Source organism: Trichoderma camerunense, assembly GCF_050948025.1.
Source record: "Trichoderma camerunense strain CBS 138272 chromosome Unknown V8C40scaffold_2, whole genome shotgun sequence".
NCBI classification, from domain to species: domain Eukaryota; kingdom Fungi; phylum Ascomycota; class Sordariomycetes; order Hypocreales; family Hypocreaceae; genus Trichoderma; species Trichoderma camerunense.
The window spans coordinates 1,997,175-2,016,006 of NW_028145368.1; the positions used below are offsets into that span (position 1 = coordinate 1,997,175).

At 52.7% G+C, this 18,832-nt stretch overlaps 5 protein-coding genes across 5 annotated transcripts; 1 reads left to right on the forward strand and 4 right to left on the reverse strand.

Moving 5' to 3' along the window:
• The first annotated feature begins 100 nt into the window (after positions 1–100).
• Positions 101–1,214, forward strand: V8C40DRAFT_233422 (vacuolar protein sorting 55). Its single transcript, XM_083213358.1, has 2 exons — positions 101–602; positions 711–1,214. Exons 1-2 carry the CDS (start codon positions 347–349, stop codon positions 842–844), a joined length of 390 nt encoding a protein of 129 aa, XP_083078069.1. The 5' UTR covers positions 101–346; the 3' UTR covers positions 845–1,214.
• V8C40DRAFT_233425 (aminodeoxychorismate synthase pabA) lies at positions 1,150–4,421 on the reverse strand. The gene has a single exon (XM_083213359.1). It carries the CDS (start codon positions 4,030–4,032, stop codon positions 1,420–1,422), a length of 2,613 nt encoding a protein of 870 aa, XP_083078070.1. The 5' UTR covers positions 4,033–4,421; the 3' UTR covers positions 1,150–1,419.
• A 371-nt stretch (positions 4,422–4,792) lies between these two features.
• Positions 4,793–9,606, reverse strand: V8C40DRAFT_233428 (TRAPPII-specific subunit TRS120). Its single transcript, XM_083213360.1, has 2 exons — positions 9,173–9,606; positions 4,793–9,015 (listed from the first exon to the last, which is right to left on the reverse strand). Exons 1-2 carry the CDS (start codon positions 9,336–9,338, stop codon positions 4,913–4,915), a joined length of 4,269 nt encoding a protein of 1,422 aa, XP_083078071.1. The 5' UTR covers positions 9,339–9,606; the 3' UTR covers positions 4,793–4,912.
• A 1,963-nt stretch (positions 9,607–11,569) lies between these two features.
• Positions 11,570–13,719, reverse strand: V8C40DRAFT_233432 (short chain dehydrogenase/reductase family protein). The gene is made up of 2 exons (XM_083213361.1): positions 12,930–13,719; positions 11,570–12,789 (listed from the first exon to the last, which is right to left on the reverse strand). Exons 1-2 carry the CDS (start codon positions 13,276–13,278, stop codon positions 11,954–11,956), a joined length of 1,185 nt encoding a protein of 394 aa, XP_083078072.1. The 5' UTR covers positions 13,279–13,719; the 3' UTR covers positions 11,570–11,953.
• A 1,869-nt stretch (positions 13,720–15,588) lies between these two features.
• V8C40DRAFT_233438 (general substrate transporter) lies at positions 15,589–18,793 on the reverse strand. Its single transcript, XM_083213362.1, has 10 exons — positions 17,988–18,793; positions 17,794–17,839; positions 17,634–17,714; positions 17,547–17,582; positions 17,398–17,463; positions 17,127–17,325; positions 16,794–17,030; positions 16,515–16,695; positions 16,340–16,380; positions 15,589–16,283 (listed from the first exon to the last, which is right to left on the reverse strand). The coding sequence occupies exons 1-10, from the start codon at positions 18,493–18,495 to the stop codon at positions 16,086–16,088; spliced, it is 1,593 nt and encodes a 530-aa protein (XP_083078073.1). The 5' UTR covers positions 18,496–18,793; the 3' UTR covers positions 15,589–16,085.
• Positions 18,794–18,832: the final 39 nt, after the last annotated feature.

Genomic DNA, 18,832 nt, shown 5'->3' on the forward strand with positions numbered 1-18,832 from the left:
GACACCCCTGCACCCCGGCTCCGGAACAACACTCGCCCCGGCGATCCGTGGCTGGTGCTACCGCTGACCTGCGTCACTCGCTGCATCAGCCGCCTTTCTCCATCATTATCGCCTCAACACCAACCAGAACGACTTCCGACGCTTTGACGACAGCCCGCGCCTCAGCTCTCCTTGATTGTCCTCTTCTCATCATCTTCAGCGCTCCCTTCGCAGATTCTTCGCATCTTCATTAGCTCTCAACTCCCCCCTCCGCGGGGCTGCCGTCCACCTGTTCCGAACCCAATCTCACCTCATTACGACGACTTGCTGCCCATAGCACACGATCCTCACAAGAAACTTCTTCATCATGCCTACCGCCGGCCTTAAGACCATCATCGCCCTCTCCTTTGTCCTCGCCGTAGGATTCCTCCTCGTCATCCTCTCCTGCGCCCTGTACAAGGTCTACTACCCGCTCCTTGTCGTCGCCACGTACGTCCTCGCGCCGCTGCCGAACTGGATCTGCGGCCGATGCGCGAATCCGGATGACTTTGTCGAGAGCGGCGGTGCGGCGGTGCTCGACCTGGGAAGGTTCTTCACCGGCTTCTTTGTTGTCATGGGCATTGGTATGTGCTGAGATTCCCCGTGCCCCGTCTCCTTTGGAACCCCGTCAAGTGACAAAGGGGACATGCGATGAAATGGATACATGACTAACCGCTATATGTGCTTCACAGCCCTCCCCGTTGTCCTCGCGCACTCCGATCTGATCCGAGTCGAAGCCATGATCATGTCCATTACCGGCGGCCTTCTGATCTACGGGACCATCATCAGCTTCGGCATGTTCTTCCAGGAGGAGCAGGAGTTTTAAAGAAGAAATGGGAATTTTATGACCTCATGTATGAAAAAACCGGGAGAGGGGTCCGCAAGAGGGAGGAGTTCTTTTTTTTATGCCTGCTGCGAAAACGAAAGAATGATCCAGCCTTTTTTTGCTTGAGACGGTGCTTATCGACCTGGATGAGACCCGGGTCCTGTTGTACCATTAATTTTTCTTTTGGAGGAAATTCGATACGAAGCATAAGCGGTCTTCAGGGTTACTGTCTGCGAATTCTGTTTTACCATGTCGTATCTTGGTTGGTTAGATGCGCGCTTGAATTTGAAACAAGAAAAAAATACCAATGTTTCTGTTATTTATATATGAGTTGTGTTTTCCGTATATCCATGCAAGTGAGTTAAGCGTCGCTCGAGCGCCGTCAGATCTACTAATTTATGTCATGTTGAACCATGTCCCCAAGAAAATCCAAATCCAAATGTAAACACCCGCTATGCATACGTTGAAGTATCGTTGGCCTCCAAGGAATCCTATTCCAGAGGCCAAACCCATCCCCTCCAAACCGTCAGTACACCGCAAAAGTCAAAAGAACATAAAGAAAACAAAGACACTTTTTATGCCACGTCTTTGAAAACGCCCAACGGCCCACAGAGCTTCGTAAACATCTCCTCCGTCTCTCCTTCAGGCGTGCTCAGAATCGTCACAGCTCCACCGGCCCCGATGCGCCAGACCTCCCTGGGCTGCGTCTCGCCCGGTCCCTCAGGCGGTGCCTTTTCATCGTCCCAGCGGAACATTGTCCTGATGGTGACGCTCCAGTCGCCGTGGCCGCGGGCGTCGAGGAACCCGACGACGCCAGAGTAGATGCTGCGCTCGGAGGGCTCGATGGTGCGCAGGATCTCGCAGCTGCGCTTCTTGGGCGCGCCGGTCATGCTGCCAGGAGGTAAGGCGGCGGCGAGGACGTCCAGGCCGTTGGGGCCGTGGGGGGGAAGCTGTCCGTTGACGACGGTGATCATCTGGAAGACGCTCGAGTACTCCTCCACCTTGAGGAGATCAGGGACGGTGACGCTGCGGGCTCCGCAGACGCCGTACAGGTCATGCCGGACCAGGTCCACAATCATGAGGTTCTCCGCCTCTTCTTTGGGGATGTGGAGCAGCTTTTCGGCCTGTGCTAGTGTTGAGACGGCCTCTGATTTGCGGACTGTGCCTTTCATGGGACGCATGGAGCAGAGGCCCTTTGCGTCGTGGGCGAGGAATCGTTCTGGCGAGCTGCTGAGGATGGTGGCACCAGCGAGGCGGATGAAAGAGCCAAAGGGAGCTGGCTGACGGGCTCGGAGAGTTCGATAGATTTGCCAGGGAGTGCCGTGTCTGGACGCTTCATCCCTTGGCCACGAAGCAGTTGCTCCATTAGTTGTGCCATTGGTCAACAATGGCTGTAGATGACGTGGCACATCGTTTCCAGGAGGTCGAGTCATGGTCGTTTGTGCCGTAAGGCATAGTTCGTAGGACTGGCCTTCAGCAATGGCTTCTTGACACTGACGGACGTCATCGTCATACTTCGCCGGCTTCGGCGTCTTGAAACGTAGTCTACCAGCCGGCTCTTGGATGCTCTTCAGCAACAGCTCATTAGGCTGCTTCTTCGCTGCGACGAGTTTGTACTCTTCCGTTCCGTAGCCCGGCTGTTTCCATGCCCTGGAACTCTGCAGCGTTGCCACGATCTCGTCGATCCATGGCTGAACATTGGAGTCTGGGGCCGTCAGAGCTTGGACATACGCCACTCCGGCTTGGTGATCGAGAACAAGACTCTTGGAGATCCAAGCATAGCAGAGATCTGGCCTGCGCTGACCCCTGTTTTTGGAAACAGACTCTGGACTCAAGGTACTTAGTCCCATTTCATAAGTGACAAAGCCCATGAAGCCACCCTTGAATGCTGGCTCCTGACCTCCTTCTTCAGCCACCTTTCTCTGCTCCCAATATTCGGCGATGACATTCCAAACGTCGTAGGCGCCGTGCTCAGCGCTGCTGTCGATTTCTATCCTCTGGCACACCTCCTCTTGGTCCCCGGATCCAGGCTGGCGTAAAATCACCCAGTCGTCTCCAACATGGTATTCGAAGCGTAGGGCCCGATCAACTTCGAGGGCAATAATCGAGCTGCGTGCCAAAGGATCGCCACTGATGGTGCTTGACGAGTCCAGCATGATAGAATCGACACCTCCCACACCGAGAAGCTCCGCAACGTCGGCAGCATCCACGCCGTCGGGAAGCTTGATCCGACTGCAAGAATAGATGGGTGCTGTTCTCGAGGCTGCCAAGCCAGACTGCATATCCCGCCACCATTTCCTGCTCGCGAGCTGACTCTCAGCCGCAATACTCCGCTCGACAATCATGGATGGCGCCAGGCTGTCGGCAATGTTTTCCAAGTCCATCGGCCTAATCTGTCGTCCCGTCGATTCGTTCCACTTCAGAGCCTGACTGAACCAGTTCTTCAGCACCCCATGCGCCCCAGGATCCGTACACACAGACTCGGGATGGTATTGGACCCCCCAAAAGGGCAATCTGGAATGCCTGACTCCCATCAAGATCCTCTCGGGCTCGCTTCCATCCTCGCTCTCCTCCATCGTCCACGCCAAAGGAACAAGCTCGGGGGCCACCTTTGGAGGCAACCACATGTCAGTCTCCCACGATCCCTTTGAAACCTCATCTTGTCCCACGTCGGCACACAGGCTGTGGTATAGAGTTGCCTTGAACTCCGGCACGCCCGCAAAGATGTCTCCCGACTGATGCTCGATTGGCCTCACCATGCCGTGCAATCCCCTCCTCAACCTCCGAATCCCGCCACCAAAGTGCGCAACTAGACTCTGAAAGCCTAGACAGATGCCCAGCACCGGAACAGCGTCACGCAACTCCCACAACAGACGGAAAGCACCAACATCGGCCTCGCACAACGGCGACCCGGGCCCGGGCCCGCAAACCACGGCATCGAAACTCGGCAGCCGGTCCAGGAACTGCTCCGGCGTCCAGTCGGGACTTGGGTCCGCATGCAGCGTCTTCAAGTCCATGTGCAGCACGTGCACCAACACATCATCGCCAAGTGCCTCCTTGAGCAGCGACACGATGTTGTTGGTGAAGGAGTCGTAAGCGTCCAGAAACAGAATTCGGCGACATTGGCGGTCTCGGGACGCCGGGTTTACCGCCGGCACAGGCGAAGACTGCCGCTCAAGAAGAGGCATCTTTTGCAACGGGAATTTGCCAGTCTCAAACTTTGGCCCGTCGAATTCTCTCACCTACGATTCATGAAAAGACTAAGATGGGATCAATGCAAACAAGATAGAATGAAGTAGAGAATGTTGAGGCGATAAGAAAAATCGGCAGCGCCTCCGAGAAAGGAATCGGAAATGCCGCGAAAAGCCGGGTCTTTTTTTTCCAAAGTCCCCAATCTTATCTTTTTCGGATACTAATCGAACTAGTACATAGCAGGTGAAATTGCGCCGAAGGACTCGCGCGCGGAATGAGATGACATGTGCAATTGCAATTGGCTATTTTGCAGCGAGTGCCGGGATGTGACTAACATGTGCAAGCCGGCCGTTTTTGTAGCGAGGACCGGAGTTGAGCGAGGAAGACCCTGGAAGTGAAGAGAGAAATTGGAACCTGGAAGTGAAAGAAAATTTCGGCAGAAGTTTTGGGTGGCTTACAGTAGTACATATGTATATGCCTAGCAATGGCGGGCTGTTGAGCTACCCGGCATTATTCTAGATGCCTGTGGCGTTCTTGAAAAGAGCTCGGCTTAAGAGTTTACAACTCTTCAGCTTCAATTCCTTTGCAGATGGAATGATGGACAACATTTTAGTATTGGCCATAAATAACTACATAATGCTAGAAACAAGAAATAAAATAAGAAATATGAGGGCATACAGAATTTATGCATTGATACGCACAAAGCAGCTGCAACAATCACGTCACCTTCACCATTGTTCCAAGCCACCAACCACATCGAATATTAACTCATGTCATTTCTACTATTGCTAGTATCATTACCTATACTATGCGAGGATACCAAAAATCGTCTACATATATATGCAGCGGCTCTATTCATCGCTATCATCATCGCTATCAATCGCTGTCTTTCACCGTCAGTATACATGGTCGTCGTGAATGCCACATCCTCCGCTCCTTCATGCCAATCGCCGCATCCTCTCTCGTCTGGGTGCTGTCCGACTGCGGCCGTTCCTTGGGCTTCTCACTGCCATCTTCCATCACTTGAACTTCCTCAACCGACGCCGTAAGCTCAAATTCTCCTCTGCAGAGCGCCGTCACTCCAATGACAAAATCTGTGCTGGCGCCACCCTGGAGCTCCGGCAAAAGTTGCTGCAACGTGCCATTCCACACAAACTTGCGCGTATAGTCAAGCGCGATATTGACAGAACGATGGCACAGCGCCGGCAGGAGTCTGATCAGCGAGCTCACTGGGCGGCTTGTTCTGTTCGTGACCCGCACCCGCACTTGTATAAACTCGTCCACGTAAGCTGTGTTGATGCTACTCTCGCTTTCACCGGGTCGCTCTACGGCAATGTCTATGCCAACCTCGCCCACCTTGACAATGTCAATCATGCGCGTAGTGAGGCGAATGTTGCGGAGCTCAACGGTCCCGTTTCGCTTAGGCACGGCCGTTGTCCTCCAAGTCGCTTTCAAGCAGTCGAGGATTCTCTCTCTGTACCAAAATGCCTCTCGATTGGCTCGCTCCATCTCGGGCGAGATCTTGCTGGTGCTCACGACAAACTGCTTGTTTTTGGATGGATTAAGACTGGGAATCGAGGCGTGCGGGTCTTCAAGGTAGACCCGCTTCACGGGTATGATGATTCGGCTTGTCTTGCCCGGTAGAATGCCCTCTTCAACAGCCATGCCGTCTTCGTTTTCAAGATGGACTGCCATTTGGCTAGGCCAGGCATTTCGTAGGTCCACGGATAACAGGCAATATTCGTCCGGCTTTATCGGTTTGGTACCCCCTAGACGCTCCCACAAGGGTTGCGGGATCAAGCCATGCATAGGAAGCACATCTATCCTTGCCAGCTCGACGCTTGCGTTGACCGTAACTGTCAGGGGCACAGATATCTGCCGTGTGTAAAAGTCCTCTTTAACTTCTTCACGGGGAACTCCGAGATATGTGTAGTCGATTTGAATCGTTGCATGTGTCAGTCCAGGCTTGCCAAGAATCTCAAACTCAAACGTCGCTTCACCTCCGGGGGCGATGTTGCGGCTCGAGTTATTGTGTGGGAGTCGGAGAGCTTGTTTCTTTATTAATATCAGCTCGTACTCATATAATTCTGCCGGTGTAGCATCTCTGTTTGCAAGAGCTGTCTGCAGAGGCTCCTGGGTAGAGTCCTTAAAGGAGAAGAGCATAAAGTCAACAGGCGTAGTTGATTGGTTTTGTAATGTAACAGAAAAGATTTGCCTCTCGCCCTCCAAGATCATAACTGAAGATTGCGGAAGCGTTGTCGATTTGACAATCACAAGGGGCTGGGGTTGGGTAACATTCAGTTCGAGGCTAAACGGTTCCAGAGGCTGATCGTGATACTTGCCCGACATCATAGGGACAGACACTGATGCAATACCCTTGACCTTGATCTTGTCTTCTTGATAAGGCTTCCAATGCTTGGGAAAGACGGCAAATCTTCTTTCCCTGCAGCCTTTCACCTTGATGATTGCCCCCGTCACTGTGATGGACCCGGACTCCTTGGGTACGCCTTGTAGTCGGACGGCTTGCGTTCGGTAGGGACCAATGATGGTGGTCTCCTTCATGGCTTCGAAGTCGACACCGTCGGTTTCTAAACGTATACTTTCGATATCCAACTCAACGTCATAGGTGTTTTGGATTGTTACTCTGAATTTGGCCGGTTCGCCAGCAACCAGATTTGCAGCTGTTTCATCCGGTTCTTTCAAGAACGGATTATAAATAAATGGGTTGACATCCTGCGACGTACGGGTTATTGTTGCTCCTGGCAAAACGCTGCGAGCGTGGGGGATTGGAACCCGGGTACTTGGGAGTGGCTCTAGTTTGATCTCTCGAACAAGAAACTCGTCCCAAAATTCAGCCGTCAAGTGGGACATGCCCAGCCTCTTAACCAGGTTCGAGGTCCGGGAAATGTTGCTAACTAGGCGGATCTGCTCATCTCTATGAATCTTTGGAGATGCATCTTCGCGGCGAGGGCCCGGGGCGACGCCAGATCCAGCTGTGCGCATCAAATCACTAGAAAACTTGAGGACCCCGTTGAAGTCCGGCAAGGCTTCTGAAAAGTTGATGCATGCTCGTAAAATGTTGAGCTTGATATCGGGAAAGCCGAAGAATCTCGTCTTCATCTGACCACGGATGCGAGCAATCACGGCATCGTCCGAGTCGTCGAATCCTTCGCGGAGGGACTGCCGCCGGGGCTTCGCTCTATCGAATCCAACAACTCCGTATGACTTGCAAAGGAGTTCGAGGAAAGCCTCTATGCCCTGCTCAATGTCTCCCTCGGCCAAGTCCAATGCCATCGCTCCGGTCGCCCCCTGCGAGTTGCCACCTGGTGTCAGCGCCACGAGGCCTGCAGCGGGATGAACCCCAGCGTCCGCAGCTCCGCGTGTTCTTGCTTCGACGAGCCCTCCGATGAGGACCGAGACTAATTCGCGAGTTACCATGGCCTTCTTCCGATGGTAGCCCAAGGGCCCCAGCACAGCTGCAATGCCACTCAGAATGGATATCCGATCAACGGTGGTAAGCATTTCCGTGGCCGTGGAAGGGAATGCCTTGAATAAAAGAGTTAAAATATGTTGCCTCGAGGGTGTTATTAGTAGCCGGGGCGACGTTGTGAGATCCTTGTCCAATCCTTTCCCATTCACAATCATGTCAAATGCCTTTTGGTTGAGTTTGCCGTCGCAGAAATGCATGGCCGATAGGATCTTGCTGAATCTGATAACAGTCTCCGCCAATGGCAAATGAGGGACATTTTCGGCTGATATTCTAGAATAGAGGCCTACAATCCGTTCCAAAAGCTCGGGAAGAAGATTCTGGAGATATCGAAGGTGCCTGGGTTGATCTTGGTCCGCATTTTCTGGCTCTGGCTTCAACGACGAGTGTTTATCCTGCGTGGGAAGGCAAACTGTCGGAATTTGAAAGGTCAATCCTGACCAACCGAGAAGCAACAGATTCATGAGAATCAACTCCAATGCTTTTCCGTGCCAGATATGGTCGTTCAATGATTTAGCAGCGGTGGCTCCCTCGCTCAGCTCTTTTAATGAGTCGCCCCACCGACCAGCCTGAAGGTACATGGATCCTATCACAATAGCTGATCTGCCTTTTCCTTTGAGTCTCCACCGGTCGTTTGCCCCCCCAGGCCCGAATCCTTGTACGGAAACACGATCGCGGCTCGCATCTTCAGCAAAATCGGGCTTTGGGTGAGTTTCGGGCGACTCCGGTCTCTGGCTAGAAGCACTGGAAAAATCGTCCGCGCTCAGGGGAGGGCTAGATAGGTTGCTCTTCAGCGGTGTAGACGGGCGGCCTGGTGTCGAGACGCTGGAGCTCCCTCCTGTGGGAGCCGGAGGCAGCGACAGGCGCCCACCAGATCGATCCAAGCCCGTAGCGGAGCTTGAGCGCTGGAGGTGCTGCGGTATGGCAAACTGAGAATTCCGCCTAGTAAAGCTGGTCGGCGAGGTAGCATCGGGGCCCCACGAGGTGGTACTCAGCTGTCTAGCGAGCGAATAACCCCCTGGAGACTCAATCGCCGTCATCGCCTCGTATGATTTCCCCAGTGTCGTCATCTCAGCCAGCAACAGCGATGATATGTCGCACATGACCGTCTTCATCGTGGTTCTTTTTGACTCCTCGGGCGGAGGGATCGCTGCCATGCCCTCGGGTATAGGCACTTCATGAGATGGTGAGACATAATCGAAGATGAGCACTCGGTGGATGAGAGCTTTGGGGTAATTGTCTCGTAGCTCTTCAAGTTCCTGGTACAGAGCCCTGATATTCTTCTCCACCGGCGTAGGCCCCTTTCCATTCATAGAGGCTCTCTTGCTATAAGTCACGTCGCCTAGCTCTGTGCCGTCGGCGATTGCGATGACAGCCATTGGCTCTCGGAAGAGGTCGAAGGGCGAGAGGGCGAGATGCGAGGGGGGAGGAACGTGGGCGATGAGGTCGTAGAGCATTGCGCCGTCGGGATACGCCAATGGCGAGAACATGTCTGGGGAAGCTTCACATCAGTTTGTCTAGTCCCGTGTATATGTATAGTATAAGCAGAGCAGTCTATACGGCATAGCCTTATACATGCTTCTCTCTCCATCTTCCCCATATCCCACCCCCCTCCCTCTGCGGCCAGCCGTGTACATGCATGTACTTACTCCTGTTGGGTCGCCCATCGGCGCTGATATCCCTGAGCTGGACGACATGCTCGGCTTGCAGCCTCTCGGCAAAGCTCGCGAATCTGGCCGCCTTGATCTTGCCGAGGGGCAGCAGCAGCGCCTTCACCCTCGCGGGAGCAATGGGAAGCAAAGGGTCCAAGCTCATTCTAGCACCTAGAGCTGCTCAGCATCGTCCGGCGGTTGTCGTGGTCAGGGATACCATATGGCGGGTCGCAATGGAGAGGAATCGTCGGTGTCGGCGGTCAAGCTGGTCTGATGCGCATATTCTTGGAGCGTAATAGCAGCAGCAGCAGTCGTCGGTCGCAAGTCGTCAGCCTTGTCCTCTGCTGTGACGTGTTTGGCGATGTTGGTCGTTTCGTGTCCTCCAAAGCCAAACAGCTTGTCGCACCGTCCCACCCGTGACCTCCCCTTCCTTCGTCGAGCCTGACGCGGTGGAGCTTTTTTAAGAGGGGACCAACCCACGGACTGATATTTTTACGCCCCGAGCGAATCAGTCCGGGCCAATCTGGGGATCTGCGAGCCTGCTTGGCGGGGAACTGCTGAGATTGTAGGGCTGCTGAAACTGAAACTTAGCGCGCCATCCATCATGGGCCACAGGTCGCTGCCAGTACTCCAAGGTCCCTAAAAGTCAATTCCCACATGGAGAGATGGTGATGGTGGCAACGAGACACACCAGACGCATTTGAAGACAACTTTGAATGATTTTTTCCAGGCATTCCGAGGGTGATGGAATCGCGAGTCATATAGAGCAAAATTCTGGCTTGGTAACTTAGTCATTTTATACTTGAGGTATACGACTCATTAGCAAAATCAGCCATTCTCCTGACTCGGTGCCGTTGGCTGTCCTCCTTTGTTCCTCTGGCCCAGCAATATTGATTGCCGAGGAGTTTCCAATGACGGGACTATATAAACGACCTACATGCCGCACTGTCACAGTCATAACAAATCAATCCTTATAAAGTGCATCGAGGAAAAACCCCTTGACGTCTATATCCGATGACTTCCGTATTATTTACGGAATGTGTTGGATCCGATAATCACTCTTAACTTGGCCAGCATGTCCTCTATCATTACATGTACCCTCTCTTTATCTTCCCGCACCCTCACAATCAATCCTTTGAAAGGTGCATCAAGGAGAGCCTCCTTGACCCGTATATCCGATGACATCCGTTCTATCACGGAACCTGTTCGGCCTGATTATTACTCCTTACTTGGCCAGCAGGTCTCGTATCATTGCATATACCCTCTTTTCACCTTCCCGCACCCTGACAATGATAACAAATCAATCCTTATATAGTGCATCAAGGAGAAGCCCTCCCGACAACTATATCCGATGACTCTCATGCTATTACGGCACGTGTTCGACCCGATTATCACTCCTTACTTGGCCTCGAGCATTACATCGACCATTTCTTCATCTTCCCGAACCCTCACGATCATAATAAATCGATCCTTATAACGTGCATCAAGGAGAAGCTTCTTGGCAACTGCATCGGATGACTTCCGTGCCATCACGGAACGTCTTCAACCCGACTATCACTCCTTACGTGGCCGGCACTTCTTCTATCATTACATCTACCCTCTCTTCATCTTCCCACACCTTCTCTACTAGTTCTCTTGCCCGTCCGTGGATGCCTAGTTTCCAGCCAGCCCAAAGTTCATCACCTGCATGATACACCTCACCAACCCAACCCTCCAAGAGATTATGATACAGCCTCGCCGTAGACCAAGTTCAGAGTGATCCTCCGGTCTCGCTTACGTTGTCTTTGCTCATCCAGCGTTTGCCACATCATCATCACCCTCAGGAAAGACGCAAAAGTTCTGCAGCTAAAATAAGGCGCGCATATGGTGGCTGTACACCTCCTTTTTTCTAAATCCCTCTCTTTTACACAGCAACACTTGAAACACGTAGGCATGGATAGTAGGTTGAGGGGAGTCTTGTGAACATTTGAAAGATGAAAGGAAATAATCAAAGTCCCCCCGTTATCGCCGCTGGCTGATCGGCGTAATCGATGACTGCTCAGGCGGTGATGTCTCTCTACGAATTTCCAGCGTCTTCAGCCCCTGAATTTCCCTAGAGCATCACTATTAAGCATTTACAAGTAAATTCATGCAATAGTATGCACAGTTGAACCATTGCTTCAAGATGGTAACATTCACAGACAAGCATAAATCAAACATTCTCACCATTGCCTGCGTATGCTGTATTCCGAGGCGCCTACGATTCGGAAGGGGAAGACGAAAAGAGAAGAGGTGATTTGTAATGACCTCGAGTGACTAGTAGGGACATCCTAAGCGGGATCTCATGATCTCATTGATGGACAAGCCTAAAGTAGCCTCCACTTATTCATTACAAGGAGGGCGGGTGATTTACAGGCCACGGATTGAAGCTCATCCGAATCCGGATCTGCCGGTACGTGTATTCATGCATCCCTAACAATATACGATCCAACCTCCAGCGGGCAACTCAGTGAAGCTTTGTGGGAAATCAATGGCCCGTATATTTGATTCCCAGCTAATGTTTTTATCTTAAAATGGTGTAAAAAAAAGTGTTCGCTACTGTTTCGTATACAGTAGCGACGCTGATGCCAAGAATAGGGAAGGGTAAGGGTTTTTTCCAGAAACAGCGCCAAATTTCCTCCTAAACTTGAATCCAAAGAAGAAGAAAAATTTACCCTTGCTCGGCTTTTCGTCCTGCACCAGGTATTACTTTTAAAGAAAAATTTCATCATCTCCTTCTCGTCAATATTTTTTTCCAAATCATGTGTTGGTGGACGCAGTCGTAGATGGTCCCGTGGCCGGAGTCTGGCTCGCAGCCGGCGTTTGACTAGCACCACGATTCCTGTCGTCCCTGGCCTCCTCAGTTAGCTCGCTCTCAAAAATATCCACGGCCAGGCTCGCTTCGACAAAGTCCTCCATTTCTTCCGTAACAGTCTTTAGCTTCTCCTTTACTGCGTTTGCCCCTTCGGTTCCCACAATGTGTCGCGAGGGCGGATTCTCGTGCCCGCCAATGGCCGTCAGGGCGTAAATTGTCTCGTTTACTAGTTTGTCGATTGACGATGGCGGCAGTTTGGGATAGCGGTAAAAAATCTCACCCACAGCTTCGCCCGGCTCCAGTGAGATGCTGTCCGGTGACGTAGCTGCATTGTCGGATTCCGGGTTTACCGGGACCGCCGTGTCGGGGTGCGAGTTGAGAACGGTAGTTAGCATCTCCCGAACGCTGGGCGCCTCGGCGAAGCTGCTGGCATAAGCGGGAATCTGCGGAGCAAATGCAATGCGATTTGTGAGAGACTGGATCTCCTTGTTTGGTTGGACAATGGTGACTTTGATGTTGAAGGGAGCGACCTCGTAGGCAAGGGAGTCGCAGAAGCCCTCGAGCGCCCACGTCGCCGCGGTGTACATGGACATGTGCGGCGTGCCAATGTGGCCACCGGTGCTGGTGAGGACCATGATGTGGCCGGTATGCTGGGCCCGGAGCTGTGGCAAAGCGGCCTTGATAAAATTGACTTGCGAAAAGAACAAGGTCTCGAACTGGTCTCGTGCCAGGCTCTGGGTGGCGAGGTTGGTAGAGAGCTCCTCCACGGTCCCAACAACAGCTAGCGATGGCGGCCAAGGCCGGTGGTTAGCAACATAGACATTAGCAGCAACATGATGGTTCGACGACGACGACGTCGTTCGACCATACACGTAATCGAAAGATGTATCGGTTGATGTAGGAAGCAATATTTTGTCATACCTTCCGACCGACAGCACAAGAGAATATCAATCCTCCCGAAAACGTCGACGGCTTCGGCAACAGCGGCGCCGCACCCGCTCATGGTCCTCCCATCGCATCGAATACCGCGGATCCTGTCCTTCCATCCCTCCCGGTCTTTCCGCCCACTAGTGCACTCATTGATGAGCTCACGAAACTCGGCACTTCGCTCCTCGTGCTCTATCTCCAAAGGAGGGAAACAGGCCGCGACACAGTCGCCGTGAGAAAGCAACTGCCGGATCAGACGCACGGCCAATGGTGATAGCGATGCAGTGAGGAGCCACGTGCGAGGCGAGTTATGGGTCGCTGTTGGGCTCTCTTGGTCAGCCATTATTGATGCTTATAGACTGTCCCTTCGAAACCATTTTACGAAAGGAGCGAAGGTGATCGACAGGTGGGAATCGCATTCATTTGAGGGTAAAGTATTTAAAAGGTAGGGGGGGGAAAGGAGAGAGGAGAGGATTTGAGACAAGGAAGTGTCTTTGAAATAAGTGACTGAGTCCGGGTAAGGCAAGTCTTAGACTAGCGAGGGTGGTGAATGAAGAATTAAAAAAAAAATTAATTTCTTCGGCGTTTAGGGGAAATAAAGCAAGTGACATCAGTTGAAAGGAAAATGAGTGCGCATTAGAAACCAAGAGGGATGAAATAACAAATCCGGGGGGCTGTCCCCCGAGTTGTTTGTCAAACAAAACGCCAGTTACGGCATCGCCACGGAAAGAGGGCGTCGTTTTGTATACTGCTCGGGCGTTCGCCACAAAAAAAAAGACAATGCGTGAGGTGCTGGGCAGGGTAATTTCGTGGGCATTTTGGTCGGTGCGAATACGTGTATAGAGCAAAGTAGGTACGTACGGAACACGGGATTTTGGCGCACAGGTGCGGTAGTGACGTCGGTTTGGCGGTTTGGGTTCAGCAGGCTGTAGCGCTGCGACGCAGGCTTAGGCGGAGGTACAGGCCTGTTGCTACTGGACATGGTGCTGAGTTATAGGCGTCTTGTCCTTACTCGTACCATCTGCAGTGTCAGAAGCTCCAGTCTCTGAACAGCAAATAGGATCCGGAGCCGTGCCACCCAAGACGAGACGGGAAAAAAAACGAGACGGGGAGAGGTAAACAACAGAAGACGAAGAAAAAAAGGATAGGTGTAAAAGAAAGTGTTAAAGAGAGTAAGAAAGAAAGAAGCACACACACAGACACACAAAAAAAGAGAGTGAGGCACTTTGCAAGGACAGAGCCAAGGGGGGGAGCGCAGAAGCATATTAGTTATGTAGTGTCCAGCTGTGCTGTCTGGCTTGGTACTTGGGACATGGAATATTTGCTCTCTCCTGCAACTGAATCGTCAAGCAGGCTGCATCCTGCCCGGGTTGGTAGGAAAATGGGGAGCGGCGATAGTACATTCATAGGCAATAACGAAATGGATCAGCCATGACGGCCCCCAGGGCTCGCTTAGAACATGACACCGGGCCCCCGAGCGGAAGAGTAGCCTGAATCCATCGCCATAGATAGCTTCTAGTGTTGGGCATTGTTCCACGGTTACGCCCCCACAGGACCCGAAGTTGGTGATAGAGCCGACACTTGACACCTCTTGTGGCCGATGCATAGGGCTGGCTCTGGCGCAGGTAAGCTTCTTTTCGCCTTACGAGACTCCAAGTCATGACACAGCAGCACCGCTAGTGGTGGGGGGAGGGGGGTTGATAGAACAATGACGGCGGTTGCTGTCGTCTGAGAACTGACTCGGAGGCAGCTGATGGTGGTGATTGTGGACGACTGCTAGAAGACAAAACACAACTGCCGAGTTTTGGTGTTGAGTTGTCATTGCAGGGGGGCCAAAGTCAAAGACGGAGCACCGCTCAAACGAAACGTCTAAGCCACTAGTCTGGGTCAGCTCCTGCTAGGGGAGCGGACCAGGTTGGTTGGATTTTTGTCAGCCTTGCATCGACAGTCCGGATGTGGTAATTATCATGGTGGAATCACGCGGTGCCTCCCGGGATGGGTTTGCCACTCACGATAACTCCTGTTGCTGTGTAGGTACGAGTACTGTACAGTGTCCAGGGCTTCCGGTCCGGATACGGTGCTGCAAAAGTTTGATTGATCGATTGCAATCGATATGAATCAGTTGCTTGAAGCTAATCACCGATCTGATCCAGGTCTAGGTTCGGGTCCAGCGAGGTCCGGGTCCGGGTACAGGTCCAGCTCCCAGCTACCTACTCTCGTACGGGTGCAATGCAACAATATGCACTCTATGCAGCTGCAGGTGCATCGAATCTCACCCTCCCGACTCTCCTTTTCCATTCCATAAGAGGTACATACCTGTTACAGCCATGGACTAGGTGGTACCTATGTCTGTCTGTATCAGCTTAAAGGCGCCTCTCCGGCCGCTTGCTGCAGTCCGAATTGCCCAGCCCTGCAGTTGCTCTATTCTCACTCGTCCAAAATGCCGTCTGCAGCCCGTGATTGGCCCAAATTGCTGTCACCGGGGGATCAGGCCCTACTGTACTGGTAAAGACAACTGGGCCCCCCCGCCCTTACCATGTTGCTGGGGACGCCGCTAAAGCGTTGCAGGCGTCACTAAAAATGTTCAGCTGACTGACTCGCACTCACTTCGGAGGCAAGATGCGCTTCTTTTGCTTCGCCTTGGACAAGCAATCTCTCGAGTCAAGAAGCTGACGATTCGTTATCATTTATGCAGTTTGCAGCGAATGAGGCAGGTTTCGCAGGGCTGCTAAGGCCCCAAGTGCGGCTTTTAGCGCATCGTGGCGACAAAATCGTGGCATCACTGCTCTTAGCCAACCATTAGTTGATCATGACCAGATGTGACTCTGTAGGGCCGGATCCGCGCGTTTCGCTTCCTTCGGCACGCCGCCCATGCCATGCTCGCACTAAACTCGGAACGCATACGAAAGAATGTGCATGGATGATTGGCTCCCCCAGACCCTCCCCAAGCAAGCCACGCCTCACATCAAATCATCAAAACGGGACAAAGAGCAACAGATTAAGAAATAAGCGTCTGATGACAATGCACTAACTGGGAAACCAAGACAACACAAGAATCATTCAATACGCTACCTACATCCACCCGGCGTTCCATCTGTCCGTACAACCGAGCGACAGGCGCGCCACATTAAAACAGAGCATGAGAATTCTTCACGACTTGATCTCGACTTCCTCCCGAATGCTGTCCGCCTGGCCGGCCTCGGGCTCAGCATCGATCTTCTTGACCAGATCGGTGACGCCAAACAGCTCGTCCATTCTCTCCAAGCTAAGACCCTTGGTCTCGGGAATGAAGAACCACACGAAGATGCCCATGATGAAGCAGAAGCTGCCAAACATGAAGAACATGCCCTAGTCGCGAGTCAGTACACCAGTGTTAGAGTTTTAAGATGAGGTCTCCCGCTTACATAGCCTGCCTTGCCCATAGTGTTCTGCATAGTTAGAACGGCTGTCGAGAGAGTCAGTAAATGCTGAATATTAATCCTAATCCTGATCCTCCAATCCTGCGCGCATATCTCTGGGATAATGGTGCGCCAATCGGGGATCAGGAACAAGGGGACGGGAGGCTGGACGGCTACTTACATCGAGCGCAAACGAAATTGAAGAGCCATTGAGTGGCTGCGCCAATGGCCACGTTCATGGCACGCAGCCGAGCAGTGGGGATCTCGCTGACCAGAATCCAGCAGACGGGACCCCAGCCAAATTGGAACGACCCAGCCCAGAGATAGATGCAAGTAATGGCAACATATCCAAAAGCGGTGACCTAGAAAGGGGGCGAAGACACGATTATCAGCCAACAATTCCGAAGAGTGGCATCGGAATCGGAAGCAGGAAGCCTTCGGATGCAGGATTGGGACTTACAGGCTGTCCGGCAACAGGGGGTTGGACCCTTCCATAGATGCCAACAATGTAGAGGAAGATGCCTTGAGCGGCAGCTGTCCACAACAGACTCCAGCGTCGGCCAAGCGAATCTGCCACAAAGACGAGGAAAACTGCGCAGGCAGCCGTCTTGACAACGCCGTATATTCCAGTGGCGAATAACGACGAGTCATTGCCAGTCATTCCGAGGTTAGCGAAGATTTGGGGAGCATAATAGTTCTATGTCGTTCGCGATCAGCATGTTCCCTGCAATGCAACATCCCGCTCCATCGGTTCCCCAATAGGAACTACAGGGCTTCAAGGATCAAGTCTTACGATGGCGTTGACACCAGTCATTTGCTGGAAGATCATGAGGAGCACGGAGATAATGGCACGCTTTCGGTTGCCAGGAATCGTCCACATTTCCCTGAGGAGTGTCTTGAAGGTGGCGTCTCCGGTCAGGCGCCTCTCATGTTCGAGCTGATCGGCCATCTCCTGGATCTCATTTTGGACGTACTCCGAGTCGGCGGGAAGACTACATGCACACACCCCCCAAAGTCAGACAGATATTCCTTGCAACACGGCTCAGAGTCTCAGTTTGCCTTACCCACGAAGCTTGATGAGAATCTGATTGGCCCGGTCCCAATCGTCTCTTCTGGCGCACCATCGAGGACTGAATCATGGGTTAGCTTCTCTGGAGTTGCTCTTGATGTTGATGCGATCCAGATAGGATAGACCGCCGGGGAGATTACGTACCTCTCAGGAGAAAGAAACATGCCACCCATCAAGAAGCTGCTCGGCAGTTAGAAAACGGCTTGGGTGCGACTCATGTAGCTGACTTACACGGCAGGCAGAGCTTGCAAGGTCAAAGGGACAACGTAGATTGCAGGGGCTGGAACGTGCAACAAGCATCCGTAGTTAACCCTAAGAGTGGATGTTGTGTAAGATGATTATGTTCTAGAAGCCAACAATGGACTGGGCTGGGTTGGGGTTGTTTACGTACCAGAAAGCAAGCATGATGCCGAAGACGTTAAACAATTGATAAAAGGCTATACAGCAAGGCCAATATCAGTATGAGGTTCCTATTGCTTACTGCCATAAGGCGGTGGCAGAGGGGGAGGGTCGATGCCTGAGGCTGAGGCGAGAGCAGAGCTCAAGCTCCAAGCTTCTTGCTTCCTGCTTCTTGTATATTCTTACCTGTCAAACCACCTCGGATGGCACGAGGAGCGCACTCAGAGACATACAACGGAGTCAATGCAGACGCAGCTCCGATTCCCAGACCAGCAATAAATCTACCGACATACATGACAGCAATCGTGCCCTTGGCGGCAGATGCAGCCTGGAAGATGATGCCGATGATGGTCAGGAATCCAGAGCCCATCAGGGCAGCTCGGCGGCCATATCGGTCGGTGATCCAGCTGGTGAAGAAGCACGCGGCGAAACATCCTGCCTGCAGCGTCGAGACAATGTTCTGGTTCATGTTGGACTTTGCCGTGGCCGAGCTGTGAGCGTAGTTGAACTTCTCCTGAAAGTCGGGCATGGTCAGGATGCCACCGATGGAGCCCGTGTCCCAGCCGAACAGCATGCCGCCGAAGCAGGCTGAGAAGACGAGGGTGAAGACGCGCCATCCATAGATTTCGTCGGGATCGCTGCGCATAGCATCATTGCGCACGATGGCGCGCAGGAACTTGGCGGTTACGCCCATGGTGGTGGCGTATTAGAGTCGACCTGGCTTATGCTGGTGTATGGAGCCGCCCCGGCAGTTGTCGGCAATGTTTGAGCGTGGAGTGACAGGCAACAAGCACTTCGTGATGAAAAGAAGTGCTCTACCCTATGCAAGACTCGAGGATCCGGTCTCGCCTTGGGGCAACGAATTGAATGGACGGCTCCTGAGTCAAGTCTGAGAGGCTTAATCAAGGAGACGGACAGAGCGACAAGGGAAGAGAGAACGGAGGTGGACGAGGTCCTGCGACGCTGATATGTACTATTTTCCTGAGACGACGACCCGCTTCTTGGGCTGTCGAGCAGGACCCTTGTCGCAC

Bases quoted from the DNA above. Each gene is read 5' to 3' on its own strand.
- V8C40DRAFT_233422 (XM_083213358.1), top strand. From the start codon at position 347: ATGCCTACCGCCGGCCTTAAGACCATCATCGCCCTCTCCTTTGTCCTC. The intron at 603-710 runs GTATGTGCTGAG...TGTGCTTCACAG, and splicing joins CTTTGTTGTCATGGGCATTG to CCCTCCCCGTTGTCCTCGCG.
- V8C40DRAFT_233425 (XM_083213359.1), bottom strand. From the start codon at position 4,032: ATGCCTCTTCTTGAGCGGCAGTCTTCGCCTGTGCCGGCGGTAAACCCG.
- V8C40DRAFT_233428 (XM_083213360.1), bottom strand. From the start codon at position 9,338: ATGAGCTTGGACCCTTTGCTTCCCATTGCTCCCGCGAGGGTGAAGGCG. The intron at 9,016-9,172 runs GTAAGTACATGC...AAGCTTCCCCAG, and splicing joins CGATGGGCGACCCAACAGGA to ACATGTTCTCGCCATTGGCG.
- V8C40DRAFT_233432 (XM_083213361.1), bottom strand. From the start codon at position 13,278: ATGGCTGACCAAGAGAGCCCAACAGCGACCCATAACTCGCCTCGCACG. The intron at 12,790-12,929 runs GTATGACAAAAT...CGCCATCGCTAG, and splicing joins CTTGTGCTGTCGGTCGGAAG to CTGTTGTTGGGACCGTGGAG.
- V8C40DRAFT_233438 (XM_083213362.1), bottom strand. From the start codon at position 18,495: ATGGGCGTAACCGCCAAGTTCCTGCGCGCCATCGTGCGCAATGATGCT. The intron at 17,715-17,793 runs GTACGTAAACAA...ATCCACTCTTAG, and splicing joins GGCATCATGCTTGCTTTCTG to GGTTAACTACGGATGCTTGT. The intron at 17,326-17,397 runs GTAAGGCAAACT...GTGTGCATGTAG, and splicing joins ATTCTCATCAAGCTTCGTGG to TCTTCCCGCCGACTCGGAGT.